Source organism: Astatotilapia calliptera, chromosome 23 (genome assembly GCF_964374335.1).
Source record: "Astatotilapia calliptera chromosome 23, fAstCal68.1, whole genome shotgun sequence".
Classification (NCBI taxonomy): domain Eukaryota; kingdom Metazoa; phylum Chordata; class Actinopteri; order Cichliformes; family Cichlidae; genus Astatotilapia; species Astatotilapia calliptera.
The window spans coordinates 8,808,874-8,824,831 of record NC_137443.1 but is presented as its reverse complement, the minus strand read 5'-3'; the positions used below and the strand labels follow the sequence as shown (position 1 = coordinate 8,824,831).

The window sequence follows — 15,958 nt, the reverse complement described above, 5'->3', positions numbered from 1 at the left end:
AGTTACCAGAGAAAAAATACCCAGTAAGCAACCACTCGCTGGGGAAAATGCCTTGTTGATGCCAGAGGTCAGAGGAGAATCGCCAGACTGCTTTAAGTTGACAGGAAGGCAACATTATCACTCATTGCAACCAAGGTATGCAGAAGACAATTACATGACATGCACAACATGTCAACCTTGAAGCAGATGGGCTACAGCAGCAGAAGATTACATCGGGTCGTATTCTTGTCAGCTAAAAACAGGAAACTGACACTTTAATTCACACAGACCGACCAAGGTTGGAAAATAGAAGACTGGAAAATGATGCCTGATCTGAACATTCAGAAGATTTGGTCAAAACTGGGTCTGAATTAGGTCTGCCTTGTTTCAACGGTTTAGGCTGCTGGTGGTGGGGATGTTTTCTTGGCACAGTTTGGGCTCCATAGTACAACTTGATCATTGTTTCAATGCCACAGTCTAACAGAGTATTGTTGACGACCCCATTATCCCTCCCTAACTCTATCCCTCTTTTGATGGTTAACAAATCTTAAATGATCTCAAGCTAATTTCTTGAACATAACAATAAGTTCACTGTACTTATATGCCCCCCACAATCACCAGATCTCCGTCCAGTGGGACATCTTTTGGTTTGGTGGAAAGGAGCCTTGAATCATTGATGTGCAGCTTACAAATCTGCAGCAACTATGTGATGCTGAAGACACCCGAAACTGGTATCCAGGAAACGTAAATAGCAGCAAATCTGCTGGTGTGGCCATAAACACCACATTCACCACAGCCCAGGTCGTTTGGGGTGACTATCCTCTGTATGCTCCTTGTCCGGCTCCTCACCTTTTGTGCCTCCACTGCTGGCCCAACCACTGAAAAGTGCTGTTCTGTTTCTGAGTCATGTCTGGAACAAGTGACGATCCTTGACATGAAAGTTGGGTCAGCTTCACACAGAAGTTAATGTTTGCTTTGTGAGCAAGTTTGGTGAAATCTCAAATGAGATTCTGTAAATGATCAGAATGAGACTTTTGTAAGGCGATCCAAACTTAGCAGGAGCACTTGAAATGGTGAAGAGGTGCATTTGACCCTAAAGAATACTGGGCCAAATTTGAATCAATTACAGTTTTTTCTGTTTTTATGGGAAAACATGCAACTTGTATACTGTCCAACTTCCTCCCTATCATCCTCCCCATCTTCTTTTTTTATTCATATTTATGTATTCGAGGTTGTTGTTAGTGCTGCTTTTTTAAAAACAGCATTTCTCAATGTTGTGAGTTACACATACTATATTTCTTTGCACTCATTATCACTGGCTGGCTGAAACAAATTTAAATACAACTAAGATTAAGTGAAAAAAATGTTTTTTAAAAAAAAAAAATTGTAAATGATGCAAATTGAACTTCATTTATAAATAAAATATGAGGCTTTAACAGGAAACATGTTTGCGCAACCGTGAGCAAGAAAGGAATGAATTTCAAGAGAGTAGTCAACGCCAGATAGAGAACGGGGGGGGGGGGGAGATAAGAAGGTGAGTCCCAAAGACACAGAGGAAACCTCGTATCACAGGAAGCTTCTCTTGCAAATGTCAGATCCTCCTAATCGTGGCTTCGCTTCCCTTTTCAGTCCCTGGAGCTCGACATCATATGAGCACTTACAACGATACCCACAAACCAAAGGGAGTCACATGTATACTTACCCATACAGGCAGGCATCCTACATAAACATCACATCCTGCTGGGTTTTAGGTCCACATCAAAGTGGATTATAGGGTGGACGAGCGCTACAGTGACCGCTAGCAGACATAGCACTTATTATTACTGACCTTGATATGTTGACGCCACCCTTGTTTTAAGGAAATGTTGCAATGCTTCATCTTCACAAAAAAGTGCACAAATATTTAGTCGTTTTATATGCCTGTCATTTTCCATTATTTTAAGGTTCATTTTACTTTTAATCGTATACCGTGCATGCATTTTTACCCGCGTCTGAGGGCTGACAGTCTTACTTCTGCTGAAGACATGCATTATACCTCTTATAAAAGTGAGTCAGCAAAACCTAAACAACCCAGTGCACCAGTTTTATATGAACCAGTCCTGCATAAACACTCAAAAGAGAAAAACCAAAAAAATCCCAGCTAATCTGTACTTCCATGCTGCAACATAGAGCTGTCACGGATTAACTAAGAGTAACAACTTCATAGTCAAGTTCAAGTGAGAGAGTGAAGTGGGTGTTGTGTGTGTTGAACCACTTGACTACTGCAGCGATGCAGAGGCCTAGCAGAGGCTGGCTGCTCCCACCTGAGAGTTTGTGTATGCGTCCAAGTGCCTACGCGGGTAAAGAGACCTGCCAATGCAATGCTATTAAATGCACATTAGTGTGTCTATGACAGAGTCTCTCAAACATTTTGTGCCCAAGGCACACCTAAGGAAAAGCCAAAATTTCAAGCACACTTATATGCATATGTGCACAAAACCACTTCTATGTGATCTGACACATAATCCGTTTGTTTGATTGTATTGTAAGCCAAAGGCACTTTAAACAGCTCGTTTGTGGCCGTCTGAGGTTTCTTTGTCTCTGTAATAAGCTCCACTGCAGCACTGATCTCCGCTGCCTTATCAGACACTTTCACACAGTCCAAAAAACAGTCTTACTGCCTCTTGTTGAGATCATGACCTCTTTTGTGGTTTCTTTGAGGGGGAATGTTTGGTTTCCAAGTGTCTATTGAGCTTGCTTGGAACCATGTTAGCATCAACCACCTTGTCTCAACAGATTACACACTTGATCTGAGTAATGCAGACATCCCAGGTGCACTCATAGTCACACACAGGGAGTTTCTGCATACTCTTTAATGAGTAAGATTGTTGATTAACTGAAGTGGTAGTTAGTTTTTGGTTGCATCACCCAAAAAAGTTTCTTATCTTCCTCTCTGTCACTTAGGACCTCTGATAAGTCATGCTCTCATAATTCGTACCATTTGCAACAAAGTGAACAGACTGGGGTTCCTCTTCACAGAAGTTATTTTTAAGAACTTGTCCAGGGCATAGAGCTGAATCCAAATGCAGATTCAGTGAATTAGCATTTCATTGCAGTTGTATGTTGCAATAACAACTGAAGTATTTGTGCTTTGAGGCAGAAATGAGCCGGCCAGTAGTGGCAAATACTGGTCTAATAGTACTTCACACACTTAACACGCATATATTTTCATTTTAAGACTATCTGAAAAGAATTCTTTTGCGATTGTGCTTTATTTCAGTCGCAATTCTGAGTCTGTTTAATACACCAACATGCTGCATTAATATCACTTTGTCAACACGTGTAGCTAAGTGAATGATTGTTTCATTGGAGAGGAGAGGTTGCATACAACTGTGAAACCCTGGAGAGATGCTACTAAAAGTTGTGTACGCTTCCAGCAGCAATGCAAGGAGAAAGTCTAAAGAGGGAGGAGGTGTGGAGAAGAAAACAGGAAAAGGAGAAAATTAAAACCATACTCTATATCCCTTCCTGGAAATATTACACCCCTTTCAGAGGATTTTCTTAGAATTTGCTTTTGCTACTGTATGGAGAGGAAAATGAAAGCACAGTCAGAAATAGTGAGTTCTTTCAAAGTGGAAGCAGTAGTTTGTATGTTCTGGGTCAGGGATGAGAAAAAGCTGTATTACAGGAATAGTGTAAAATAGGAGTAGGTGGGCTGTCTTGGCTTTAACTCAAGAGTGCGACAGTTATAAAGGAGGTGTGTGTGTATATGTGTGTGTTCTAATGTGTTTATTCTGGGGGGGCGCTGAGTTTATACTGGCCTTACTGCAGCAATACTGGCTGTAGAAGGTCCTTATCGCTGTCTATAGAAGGTCCTTATCGCTGTCTATACGCCTACATGACGTGGATGACCATGATTAATGGCAGTGGTAGTGCTCTCTGCTAAAACGGTACTCGCTTTGTGAAGAGACTACACAGAAAATGCTAAAAGAACCAGTTCATTCCTCCTTCCATCTCTGCCAGTCAGAATGAGACGTTTACCTGGACAGAGAGTCGGATGCGATAGCGCTGGGCTCACAGACACAGCGCAGATGCCAAAAAGCTGTCGGCAACAGAGAAGTTAACACAAGTCCAGTGTGTGTGTATGTTTAAATGTCTGCAAGAAAAACAGAATAAGAATCAGTAAGAGGGGACCAAGAAGCAGACTGAACTAAGAGAAGATCAGATCCAATGATGGAGAGGCAGACATAAGATGTGATGATGGAATAACGCTCTACTGACAATAAGATTTAAAAGACATAAGATATCTTCCCCCAATGCCATTTACTTTATCAGACTCTGTCCCACAACAGGGACACTCATCTACCAAAGGCAAACAACTGGAACACTTCACATTTTCGGATTTGTTTTAAAACATTAAGTACGTATTGAAATGAAGTGTGAACATGAAGCAAGTGTCCAAATAAACACTCTCGATTTCAAATGGTGCTTGAATTTGTTAGTGCCACCAATTGCTTGGTTTCCTAGCAACTTGCTGGCTCTTGTGTTTTTAACTACAAGTCTGAACTGGTCATGAGAACTAAATCACTTATCTGATAATACAGCTTTCTCCTAGTTTAAAAGTATACAATTTAAGTTAACTCATGCCTCTAATTTGGCTGCAGGTGAGGTACCTGCTTAAGTGTGTGGAAGATGCGCTATATGAAAAACTAAATTGCTTTGAGTGATCCTTAAGGGCAGTCAGTTCTATCCCAATGATAAGGAAACATTAATGGATTATTACGTGTCTAGCAAATTTCAAATTTAATTTGTTTTTCATATTTAGCTTAACTGAATTTTCTCTTACTGGATTATGTTTTTATCTTGAATCAAAACTAGGATATGTGAGCCACACATGAGAACCATGTATCTAGGCTCTTAGCGCATGTACTGTTAAATAATTTCCATGAAAAATAATCACATCTTAGCCGATGTGTCACAAGACAAGGCACGTAGACCATTAAGCAATTGAGGAAAACATAGCAGGAATATAAGGAGAGACGGAGTTCAAATGTTCCCTAAAACTGAGGCCCCCTCTCATTTCTAAGGCCTGTGTCTGCTCAGTCGAGAGGTCAGCTGAGTAGGTGGAGCAGGAGATAAGCCTATCTGTGACTGTGTCCATCACACTCCTGAAGACACCAACAGACACAACAGAAAATGACCAGACACCAGATGGCAAGTAAAGAAAGACTCCTTTTTACTCATTCCTTACTATCTCCTTCTATCTATTGGCTGGACCTGCAGTTCTCAGTAGGGACACTTTGATAACATGATTGAAGACCAACTAAATACACCCCGATTGTAGCATGTCATAAACTAAACAAAGCTGGGGCATAGCATGGAAGACAAAAGAACAGAAACTAAAGGGGAAAAATGGGGGAGGAGAGAGAAAAAAGTGTATTTTCAAGTCTCTTTGCGTGATGAGGGGGTGTAAGAGGAGAGGGGCTGTAAAAAAGAAAAGGAGGAGGTGGTGGGGGCGTTCCTGTTGGCTCAGCGCTTGATTAACACCAGGCCTGACAGGAAATAACCCGGCCAGTTCAGCTCCAAGAGAGCTTCCATCTGGTATCGAGGCTGAGTCCTCCACCCAGGAGAGCTCCGAACTGAGCAAAAGTGAATGAAACCGTTTCACTTCCAGGACTGCTGAGAATAATTCCACTGCTTGTACAGGACACTGCTGCAAACACTGTCATTCTGTTCCTGTTGTTTGAGGTCAAATGAGGCAAAAGCAGTGCAAGGCTGCGGTCTTTCAGTCTAGACCTCGATAATCAAGATCACCTTCTTTCTATCTATCAGTACTCGGTGTGGCTATTTGGTTACTTGAACATTCAGTGACATGATTGAGGTGAAACTTAGACTCCACTGATTCAAAATGTTACTTAGGATGGTTGTGGAAGGGAGGAAAGGGGACAGTTTAGGGAGGAAAGCGGGTACATTAGGAGAGGTCATCTTTCACTGGTGACTGGAATTCTAAATGTAAACAAGTTCTTCCGCACCAACAGATAAAACGCAGATATGCTGTAAAACCGAGTGGGTCTGGTGAAAAACTGGTGACTCACATGCAGGCATCGTGAACCACACTTCTACACTTATTCATGAATACTTTTTGAGCTATGGCCATGAAACTGCAGAAAAATCGCACAGAGACCTCCGCAGACTCAAACGAAAACATCCTCTGAGGCCTTATTTAAATTCTTCTGCAGGCTGTAAAGCAGAAGCCCTATGTATACAAGTACAGACCCAAAGATGTGTTTGTGCAGAGAGGCATGCAGGTTTCGATCAGCCTCCTCAGCCGGCTCGCTGTCCAGGGGTCAAAGCGCAACCCACGCCTGCACTGACGCGTGCGTAGAGGCCATGGGCCGCGGGCTCATTTAGAGTCCCTCAGGAGCCAGCCTCTATGCGCCTCTGGTATGTATTTCTTCCTTTGCTTTGTTTAGCAAGCATGTGCGTATGTATTTGCAAATCTGTGTGGGATCTCGATAGTCTCCCTTTTCATCAAGCCTAACTCCCAGCAGAGAGATAAGTGCTTACAAGCCTTTTATGATGTGCATTTCCTGTCATAAATAAGAAGCAGAGGGATTCTCAGACGAGCGCTAACACACTCCATAAACCAAACAGAGGTGTAAACTCCATACTGGGCCAGTTCTGTGAAATCCACCCAACAAACAGCAGCTACTGCTGACTAAAATGATTTGCTGCCGAGTGATCAGATCACAGGTATCATTTATAGCTCATGCAGTCTCAGAAAAAAGTCTTAAAACTGTGATGCCAAAGGACTTTTTGAGTCTTCTAATGTGATTAAAATAGTGGATTTTTGAGTATAATAAGTACAATAATAACAAAAAGTATAATATGCAGCAATATTCAACTGAATGTGGATCCATCCATCCATCCATAGATAGCAGCGGCAAGTGAAACACCAAAAACAGGATTAAATACTTAATAGCTTTGAAAAGAAGGTTTACTAGTTTTGAACATAGAGACCAAAAAAATCCAAGAAAAGAAAATCAAAGTAATAAATAGTTTATATGAACAGGAAAGCAGTTGATTAACCCTGAATGAAAGTTGCATGATTGTAGAAACTTTAAACATACCACGAACAAATTCTATGAAAATCCATGAAAAGGTCTACTTTTAAAATATTTCTTCTTTTTCCCATTAACAAGTATAATCACTTTCAGCCTGCTAGACATTATGTCATCAATACGTTGTTATTTGAAACACAACATATCCTTTCAATTCAATGGACGACACGCCAAGAAAATGTTGTGAGAAACTGAAGCGGACAGACAGAAGCGCTGGGCTGATTTGATTATGAGTATTATAAGTATGTGATTCATCATCATCTACACATTTTCCCTTTAGCCCTGTCAAATGGCAGGTATATTACATAGCTAGCAGGAAATAAGAAAAGGTATAGTATCTGGAGGCAGTGCTGAGAAGCAACCACAGTGTTGACTTGGGAACAGATTTCTTGGGTGCGAGACTCTGGGGCTCATCAAGCTCTGTGTGTGGCCCAGCCTGCTAACCAGGCCTGCCAGTGAGGACTCTGATGAGCTTTTGCTAATTAAAGCCTGAACTCCAAATCTTGAGCTTATCTGATGAAGTGAACTAGAGAGAACAACACCACAGGCTGCTTTGTTCACCCTGGGGCGTACGGTTTTCACCTCATATATGTATGCATATGTGTTTGTATAACAGTAGCGGAAGTAAAGAGAGACCACCAATTAAAAATAATTGGGACTAATTTCATAAACATAGCGCAACAGGGGGAATATATTTAATCAGGCGTAATCATTAGACTAACTTATGCTCCGCTTCCCCCCTGCAACCAGCTAGGTGCTTAAGGGAGGAGAAGAGAGAAAGGAGAGATGCAAGGAGGCAGAAAAGAGAGAAAAGGGGGAGAAATGGAAAAAGGAAATATAAAAACAAAAGAGAAGTAAAGTTTAAAAAGTAGGCAGAGCGTGTTGGTGGCCAGAGTTATGCGAGATCCCTTTCATGTCCGGCCCATGCTGCTGTGCCAACCCAAACAGCAGCATTGGGGAGGTCCGAGTCTCCGACTGCTCCCCTCTTCCTTACCCTGTGCACACCCCACTGACAGGATGAATAACAAACAAAATGTGCGACTGAGAAACAGAGTGAGAGAGAAGAACATGTCGTGTAACCATTTCAGTTAAGATTTTCCCTAGAAGTTCCCTAGAATACTGTGACTTTCTTTCCTTCTTCTGTCATCGCAGTGAGTAAATCATAAGCATCAGTACAAATTGTGGATTGCCCGCCCTGTACGCCCCCACACTGACATAAGTATAGACAAACTACGATCCATCATCCGTAGCCAGCTAGATGTCATACAAAAGGGAATTAAGAACATTTGAATCGGCCCGATTTCTTTTTTTGTCTTCTGCACCCCAATGCTGAGAGAAAAGAGGGAAAAAACAGAGGGAGTAGGTTTGATTCTGAACCAAAGAAAACCAAAATTTACCAGGGCTGACAGGAAACAAATCCATAAAGCACAAAGTAATGCAAATTTTTTGCTCTCTTACCACAATAAATGTAGTTTTTGCCACAACTGAATGAGGGATTAACAGTAAATGCTCAGAGCTATTTACAACCTACACACATCACACACACCACATCCACATACACTACAGTCTGCCAGCAGCCAATCACATTCTAGACTTCAGGACAAACTGGGCTGCTTCTCCAATCCCATCATTTGCTCTCTGTGTGCGGCGTTGCCTACAACCAATCCAGATCGTTCCAGATGTGGTGTTGGCTGCGGAGCATTTGGTTTAAGAGCTCATTTCCCAGTCTGGAATAAGTGGAACAATTTTCTTGGATGAATACTGTTCAGCTCTTTAATCAAATCCATACCCTAATACAACAATACATGCTGCACACACACTGCAATATGTCTATAGTATATAGACACATGCTAACAATGAAAACAAAGCATTGCTCTTTGCACAAATCCAAATTTACAACTTAAAGAAGCGCTGCTACAAGAAATTACTGGTGTTATTCTAGCCATTATATTAATTTATATCTATTAAAAGGTCTTCAAGGGCTTTAAATCATCCCCTTGCACTGGCCAACATGTTCTCTCACTACCACAAACATTAACACTGCAGTTTATTTTGAGCCAGCCCCATATTCATGGTCCAGCTGCCATAAATATTTAGTAGTGTGCCAAATCTTTTGCTTAAAATAGCCCCTCAAAATTATAGTATTTAATCCAGTTTGAGTAATTTTACTAAAGACAACACTGGCAAAATGAAATTATTTTCATAACCAATTTTTTAAAAAGGGTTGGGACATATGAACTGGGGTCTCAGTGTCACAGACTAAATGGATAAGTGAAAAATTATTACACATTGTTGGTAATCATTTTCTGGGATTTTTGATGGGGTAACCACAATTAAAATAATTAAAAAAATAATAATGTTTTTAATTTCTTTAATTTTTGGTTCATAGAGCTTTGTGAATCTGTGACACCTTAATGGGCTTCTTGGTCAACTGTTGCAGCTGCAGTGCTCATTATTAAAATATAAATGTGAGCATAAATAAATTTTGGGTCTGACAAATGAAGCCAATAAGGTAACCTGAATTCTTTCTAATGGGCAATTCCTCAATCAAGAAAACTGATTATACATAAGGCTTCTTTGCTCTATAACCACATTAAGCACTTCCCACAATGAGTTTATGGTCAGTACTTTTAAGACTTACTGAAGATATTCTGTTCGTTTTATATGGCACCCACTAAACGATGTCCTCAAATAAAGTAATTTGCTCATTGTGCATCAATTATAACTCAGAGCTGGCTGCTAAAGGACATTCCTGACTCCAGTTATGCAAGAACCCCTAAAATGTGTTGACAAACTGCTCATACAGTATGTCAGTAAACTGTAGTCTTGACTCCCATTGCTAGTTCATTTGATTTCTGGCCTTAAAGTTGAGTTTAACTCATGACCTCACCTTACTGTGTCACTAACATTTAAAAAAAAAAAAAAAAAAAAAAAGATTATATTTCGTTGACAGGACTGAAATGTTAGGGTGGTTCCTGAATAGCATTCAAACATTACTACTATGGTAGAATTTAGCTTAAGCATTTACATGACATTATTAAATGTTTTAGCCAATGGAAAACAGCTGATCTCACAAGTTGAAATGCTCATCTAACTCTTACTGCCTTTCTAATCAATGAGTGTGGGGGTGGGAGCTAACGTAGCAGTACTGCCTAGCACTAGCACTGTCAGTTCACGAAGAATTTTGGTACGCATAAAGAACAAGTACTGTCGTTTTTAGCATTATGGTCCTGGTTACTTGCCTATGGCCGGCTAGCTTTATCTGCTTAGATGACAACAGTAAGATAAACCACCTTTTTTGGAGTACATCATTCTCAAACATATGAAGCTAAATAAAACCGATGAAACAGCCTTTTCACAGCTAGCGTGTTCTAGTTTAAAAAAAATCAGTGGAAAAAAAACGTAACAAAACAAAAAAAAACGTATTTCATATCCAGAAATGGGAAAAAAAGTATATTTATGCTTTTTCATGTCGAGAATGAAACCTCACCTTGCAGAATCAGATGTAACATATAAACATGCCAAATCTATCATTGACAGTTTATCTATAAAATCATTCAGTATTTATCCAAGGACTAAATAAATGAGTGTGGCAAATGATAATGTATGCTGACTAATATGAGAAGATTTAACTGCAAGCTTAGAATTCCCTTTTGTTTGAAAGACGCCGAGTTTTCTCAAGGTACACATATATATGCTACTGTAGAACAGTCTCTCGCTGCCCCGCCCCCCCAAAAAAGACAAGAATAAAGTCTGGAAGCTTGTTTACTCCACCATGGACTCTCGAGCCCTCAATTTCTTCAAATGTTAACACTGTCTACAAGGCTTGATATTTGTCCCTGATGCAAATTTGTGAGTCGAAATTCACTCAAGTCATGGGGGGAAAGTTTTTACCACCCCCATTAGCATTAATAAAAAAACCACACACACCAAACATCCACCTTATCCTAACAGAAACATTACTCAAACGGGGCTTTACTAACCCTTGCCACACACATGCTGTCTGAATATATTTAAAAGTTAACAGGAGTTTCATGAAAACTAAAGTCCACGGGGGCTGGCAGCAAACATCGAACAGAAAACAATTCCACACGAGGAACACCATTTCCTGAAGATGCTCTTTAATTAAGTTCCCAGAAGGAGGTAGTTAGAAGGGTTAGGGTGTGTTGCTGCTTACTATCACAAACTTATTTGTCCTTATTTCTTACTCCCTTTCACTGGCATTCTGGCTTGTGTATATTATTCTTGTGTTTCTGCACTATGTTTGTGCATGCGCTGTGTGTTTCTGTGTATCTGCATCGTGTTAGCTAAGCTCTGGCTGTGTACTGTAGCCAAGGGGAACAAAATAAAAGAATTTGTAAAAACATTGTTCTCATGGCGACCAGGTTTCTTTGAATGTCTGGTTTTCATTTGAGTCCTTTAATTGGGGAGAATGTCACAATCAATGTTTTGCTCTGGATGCTGAAAGAGACGACCTCCCGACTCATGTTACCCCAGCCAAGCACTTCATCGACTGCCATAAAGCCTTTCTCGCAGACATTCGTGCACACACACACAGACTCAAATTTAAAAGAGTGCACACACTGCCAAATTACACTGAATGGGCGAGACGTGCGCAATGTGAGTACATACACACATTGTTTTTTTCTGTCTAAAGCACACCTGGCACACCATGACAGGCTAATTTGCAATGAAGTGTTTATAACAGAGAGTCAGGTTTTTAACATGAGCCACATCTCACAGCCTGTGCCTGCCAAGAGGCCCCTCGCCTCTAAACTGCATTGGCCAAGTAGAACAGGAAGAAGAGAGAGACCGAGTATAAGAAGGGAAAGAGAGAGAGAAAGAGTAAAAATACAAAAGATGTATCACTAATCTTTATTAGTGCTTTACATAGATTTACCAACCCTATATGTACACCATATGACCCCATGTGCCATATAAGATGAAAACCCCAATCCCAGTGTAATATTTCAGGGCGTGTGCTAAGGTACAGCCAAAACTAAAAGCAGCGCTAATTATGAACTATGTGGTAGGGGAGGAGAGGCTCAAGGTTAAAGACGCCATTACTCTGGGAGGTACAGTCGGCTGTGGTGTGGAGGAAGACTGTTAATTCATCTTATGAGCTGGCCTTGATCTTCTCTGCCACATGGTTTCATGCTCAGCTAAACCAGTGAAATGTCTGGTAAAGTACAGAGAAAATCAATATACTCTCACGGACTCCCATAGATGCACACATTACAGGTAAATCTTAATATTGTGGAAAGGGAAGCTGTAGGGGTTAAAGGTAGAAGTAATTTCTCTCTCACACCTATCCAAATATACAAAGTTCCCACAGCCACTTGGCCAACTGACTAGAAAATGCGTGTAGGTGTGTGTGCACTATAGTGTGTGACACGAGAAAAGGATGAAGTGTCAAGACAATGATAAAATGACCCCTATTCCAAGAACTGGGGCAGCAATAAACAAACCATTTGCTCTCATTTTCCAACAGCGCTTCTGCAAAACTGAACAACCGCAATGGCAATAACTTTCTCTCACCAGTCAGTTTCTGAAGCAATGGGCTGAGTTCTTTTTCTCGACTGATGACTAGGGTGAGCGCTCCTATCAGGTCCCTCTCCAGCTTCTCCAGCTCCTCCTCCTCCTCTGTATCATGATCTGCAGGCTGGGTCTCATCAGCCAGGGAGTAGAGATAGACCAGCAGGAGGATCAGCTCATCGGGACCCAACTCGTCCTCCCTGAGCCTCGACCCTGAGGCCGAGGTGTCCTCGACTCCACGGGGCTTCATCAAAGGCAGCAGCTGCCTCAGCACAGCAGGGAAGTCGGCGTCTCCAAGAGCCTGTGACACGGCACACAAACACGTAAAAAATAAAATAAAATACAAATAAAAATAAAAATAAAGGGCTTAGTCGGTGGAATGCAGTTTTTTGAACCTTGCTGGTTTTATTATTTTTAATGACCATACCAAGAAATGACCACTGGCTTATTAAGGATGTTCGTCATAGGAATCATTGGACATGTTTGGAAAACATATTTTCTTGCTGGAAGTGAAATTAAAATATCAATACAATTTTGCATGCCATATATGAAGCCACCACAATTAACCTGTTAGTTTAGCTTAGCCGAAAATCCAAGACTTCATTAAATGCTGTTTAACTCTTTAGCAGAGGCTTATATTTCCAGAATAAATGACTTCCAAACACACAATTACTTCACACTTTTCAAGAAGTAATTATTTTCTTTGTTTCTTTGTTTTAAATGAAACTAAAAAATTTTAATGTGTGGTGAACATAAAATGGCTAATGATAGGACATATAGAGTGCTTTGAAAAAGTATGATAATCAAATTTAAACATTACACAAAGAGTAAATACTAAACTAAACTCAACTAAATTCTATATTTAACTGGCAACTATAAAGCTAATAAGCTTTAGCAAGAGCATAGCTGTTGCCTTCAAGGCAAGGGTCATATGCAGGGTAGCTGAGTTAGCATTACAACACCCACGCTAATCTGTAATCGTGATTACTGCAAGATGTGCTGGTTCTTACGTTTTCTTTTCTAATGAGCATTTATGTAAACAGGAGATTTACAAAAAAGTTTAAGATATGACAGGTAACATACAGTTCAACAGTTACATTAGAATCCTTTAGTTAACGCTAAATTTCATATTATTTAAATGCATAGAAAACAAAGTCATCTCTTTAATAAGAAACTTGCTAATATGGACAATATAATCAATATATCTATATAAATTACACAGAAATGAACATTGTAGAGCACATCATCTTAGAAATGTATTTTATTTAGAGAATAATAGAAATGTGTACTTCAAGGAGAATATTGTTTATAATAAAGTACACATCACACTGACTATATGTTTGACAGTATTGTTTTAAGGGTAATTTTTTTCAATGGTACAATGGGAAGTAATAGATACCCCATCACTATAATATAATATAATATAATATTGTATAATATTTACAGTCTGTCTTACCTTCGGATTTTTTTGTTTATTTACTGCAGATTTTTATGTGTTTTTTACTAATATTTATTTTTAGTATTTTTATCATTTTAATATAGATATGAGACAAAATTCAACAAGTTCAGGACCCTTTATGTTTATGTTGGTTATTCAGTCACCGTCACAAAGACATCCAAGTCGTAATAAACTGCACTGAATCCTCCTTACTCTTTTAACTACACTGGAAAATATCCAAATGAAATAAATTTCCAGAATAAAGTCTAAATTTTATTTTTGTTTCAGTTTATTACTTCCACATACAATACTATGCAAAGTCTCGAGCCACCCACACACTCGAAGAGGATAAAGAGGTGGTCCAGCGTGTTCCTCCTGAATCTAAGATTCAACTAACAGATGAGCGCTCCTTTTCAGGACTTTGGCATAGACCTTTTTAGGGAGGCTGAACAGTATGACCCCCCTGTAGCTGGAGCACACAATTTAAGATTCTCCCTCTCTCAGAGTGAAAAAGCTGCCAATGTCAAAAGAAAAACTTTGAAATACGTTCAGAAAACTTGAAGAACTTTTGCTCAAAACCACTATAAAACTACAAGTAAGTCTGGCACCTTGGAAGCAAAATATAAAAGTCACTATTTTGACAGGCCCCCATTGTTCTGATGTCCCAGTTACTCATTTCTACTCCCAGTGGACATTTTACATAAACAAAAATCAAGAATAAACTGCATTGGGAGATAAACTATTTCGATCATTTGATTTAATTAAACCACAAGTATACATTCTTGATGACTGACATAAGCGTAAAAATACTGTGTTGCGTTGTAAGTGTTTAAAAATCACAGGGACAGTGTGAGTGAGCTCATCGTTCCATTTGCTAATTTTACAACTCTGGGTGGCTGATGTAACGCTTAATTTTGTTTTAGTCTTTTTTTGGATTTGCTCGGGTACCGAACTATTTTTTTCCCTCTCTTTTTATCACAAATGCACACATACAAAGACACACACTCACAAAGCCAACATTTGGAGCAATGTTTAGGTGCAGTGACCTGTTTTTGTGAGCCTGTCTGAGCAGGTCTGAATAGTCGGGCCCTCACGATGGTTGGATGGCATTCTGATCCAACGTGCTGCAGATCACGGGACCGTTTACAGAACACTGGCTACTCTCACAACAAGGGTGAGCTCACAGACCTATAAAACAAGGGTGTGGATCTAATCTGTCCGATGAACAGCATGAAATTCAAATGGGAAAAAAAGGGCTGAAGGCCCAAAAAGACAAAAACAGAGACAGGAAAGACTCACAACAGAGGGAAAAGTCAAAAAAGCAATGCAAAAAAAGATACTAAGGTAATAAATGAGTAATTAACCTTCAGATGATAGCATAAAGGGGGGGCTGAATGTTAACAGAGGATATTATGTTTGTGTTGGCTGTAGCTACAAATGCCCACATGGATACATTTCATTTTGACAAGAGATTCTTTTGTAAAGACATTTGTGTTTCTTTCACCAAGACAAACAGGCCTTCAGAATGAGCAGCTCTCGATGTTGCGGTGGGCCCAGTGGGGGGATCCTGTATCTGACCCAGAAGATCTCCTCACTGAGCCAAAGATCCAATACAGTCCAGAAATGGTAAGCCAAAGCCACAGAGCTGACTGACTGTCCCTTGTCACACCAAACAATTATCTCAGTATAAGGTCACCTACGATGACGCCAGTGAAGTCTTTGATTTCATGCATCATAAATAACTTAATATGAATGAAAGTGGCAGGAAAAGACGTTGAAGGTGAATTAATCAGTATCATTCACGTCCTTTAAACACGCAGGTATCACAGAAACAGAAGTCTCTTCACTCCAACGAGGCCCCCTTCCTGCATCAGACCCCGGCCAACCACTCGGCCCTGGGGACCGT

General features: G+C 40.1%; 1 protein-coding gene across 1 annotated transcript in view; it reads right to left on the bottom strand.

Annotated features, from left to right (window-relative positions):
- Positions 1-15,958, bottom strand: part of scfd2 (sec1 family domain containing 2) — a 100,352-nt gene that overhangs the window by 38,659 nt on the left and 45,735 nt on the right. Inside the window, exon 5 of the mRNA XM_026158720.2 lies at positions 12,618-12,915. Coding sequence (XP_026014505.2) covers positions 12,618-12,915 — 298 coding nt within the window. The remainder of the gene's footprint in view (positions 1-12,617; positions 12,916-15,958) is intronic.